Below are 1763 nucleotides of genomic sequence, written 5' to 3'. Positions count from 1 at the left end.
CACCTGGAAGCCTGTTAGAAAAGCAGGTTCTCAAGGTCCACCCTACGGAATCCGTCTGCCTTTGAACAAGATCCCCAGGTGATTCCCGTGCACGGTCAAGTCTGCAGAACTGCCCTAAGGAAATCGGGACTCAGTACCCGCTGGGTCTGATCTTTGGTCATTCATCCGCCTCACTTCCAACCGCCCACCTCTGCTTCCCCTCGGTCCAGGAAGGGATACGTCGTTAAAGGTGCTATGGGCCACGTCCCCTTCCAGTTCACAAAACCACATTTCCCCCACTGTTATGAAAACGTCTTTCAACATGACTGCAGGAGAGAAACTCAAGACGAGAAGGCAGCTTCCAGAACTTCTGATTAGCCTCCGATTTCCGCTTTGATCTGGCCCCGCAGCCCTGCAGCTCCGCCGACCGCGCGCTTCCTTCCCCGGGATCGCCCCTCGGCCGAGCTGCATTAATGAGATCCGTGTTGAGCCGGTTCCAGGGTCTGCTAAACATAAAAGGCACCAAGGACCCCCTCAGTCATCCTCCCCTCTCTAAGTAACTATTTAGTGTCTGTTACCGGAGGGAAGCGTCAAGTCTCCGGCCCGCGTCCAGGTGAGAAGGCGGGAGACTCCGGGAGACTACGGGGAACGCGCGGGATTNCCCCCGGCCGGAGCGCAAAGGGAGGGGGCGCGCTCTCAAGCCCCCCGCCGCCCTCCCCCAGTCCGGGGGAGGAATGTGCCACCAGCTGTTCTCCGCTCGCGAGCGCTTCGCCCAGGAGTGAGCAACTTGGAGGAAGAAGAGACAAAGGCTGCCGGTGGGACGGATGAGTTAGAGACTTGGGTTCGGGCAAACAAAAGGTGAGCAAGACGAGAAGGGATCAGGCCATGGCAGCGGGGGAGCCCCGCGGGCTCGAGCTCCCGGGAGCAGCGCCGTGACACGCATGCTGTCCCCGGACCTGCTGCTACGCTGACTTCCGCGAGCTGGGAGCCGGACGCGGCGAGTTGGGGACTGCGCCGGAACAATGGATAACTTCTTCCCCGAGGTGAGTGCCCCCGGAGCCCGCAGCGCGCGCACTGGGCTGCTGTGCCCTGAGCCCGAGAGGGCGAGACTCGCTGGGAGTCGCCCCAAGTCACACCCTCTCCCCCCGCCGCGTCTCCGATGAGTAAGCCGAGGCAGGTTTTGTTCTGTCCCGCGCTCGCACTTTGCTCCAGGGTGTAGCGAAGGTGCGTTTCCTCTTGCGCGGGTGGCCGGCTCTCGGGGTGTCCCCGCGCAGCCCGCCCCAGGTGAGGCGGCGGGCGCCTGGGCCCTGGCCGGGGAGATCCTGCATGCCGGACTGCCTGGGTGCAGGAAGCCCAATCAAATGTTCAACAGGGACGTGCCTTTCTCCAAGAAAGGTCTGCTCTGGTATTTCCTTTGCAAAACGTGCCGGCTTCCTGTGCAGGGGTGCAAACCCTCGAGAGGGGACGGCGTAATGAGGTGTGAGAAGGGGAGGCCAGGGTTTAATCAGTCACTGTTTTCTCTGCCTGCCGGACCTTGCAGTCTAGGTTCTGTGCTCACCAAGAAGTGCTCTTTTAGGGTTTGCGATAATTCCAGAGGATGGGATCAAAAGGTCGTTTATTTGTGTTGACTGTCTGTCATTGGCAGATTTTGAATTCGAACTGAAAGAAAATCGTTCAGGGCAAACAGTGGCTATTTTATAAGATGAAACTGATGCCCTCTTTAGGGACATCGAAGGCGGGACACCACAGTTACTTGAAACGACTTGAGAACTCTTTTTTTTTTT

At 58.9% G+C, this 1763-nt stretch overlaps 1 protein-coding gene across 1 annotated transcript in view; it reads left to right on the top strand.

Moving 5' to 3' along the window:
- Window positions 1-634: 634 nt before the first annotated feature.
- The window catches only part of LOC103595211 (unconventional myosin-X-like), a gene marked incomplete at its 3' end in the record, with an annotated part of 109972 nt that continues 108843 nt past the window's right edge, over window positions 635-1763 (top strand). The window contains exon 1 of the mRNA XM_008578545.1: window positions 635-1022. Within this exon, the coding sequence (XP_008576767.1) occupies window positions 1002-1022 (21 nt within the window). The remainder of the gene's footprint in view (window positions 1023-1763) is intronic.

Source organism: Galeopterus variegatus, unplaced genomic scaffold (genome assembly GCF_000696425.1).
Source record: "Galeopterus variegatus unplaced genomic scaffold, G_variegatus-3.0.2 Scaffold1715, whole genome shotgun sequence".
Classification (NCBI taxonomy): domain Eukaryota; kingdom Metazoa; phylum Chordata; class Mammalia; order Dermoptera; family Cynocephalidae; genus Galeopterus; species Galeopterus variegatus.
This window is presented reverse-complemented; position numbering and strand designations above follow the sequence as displayed.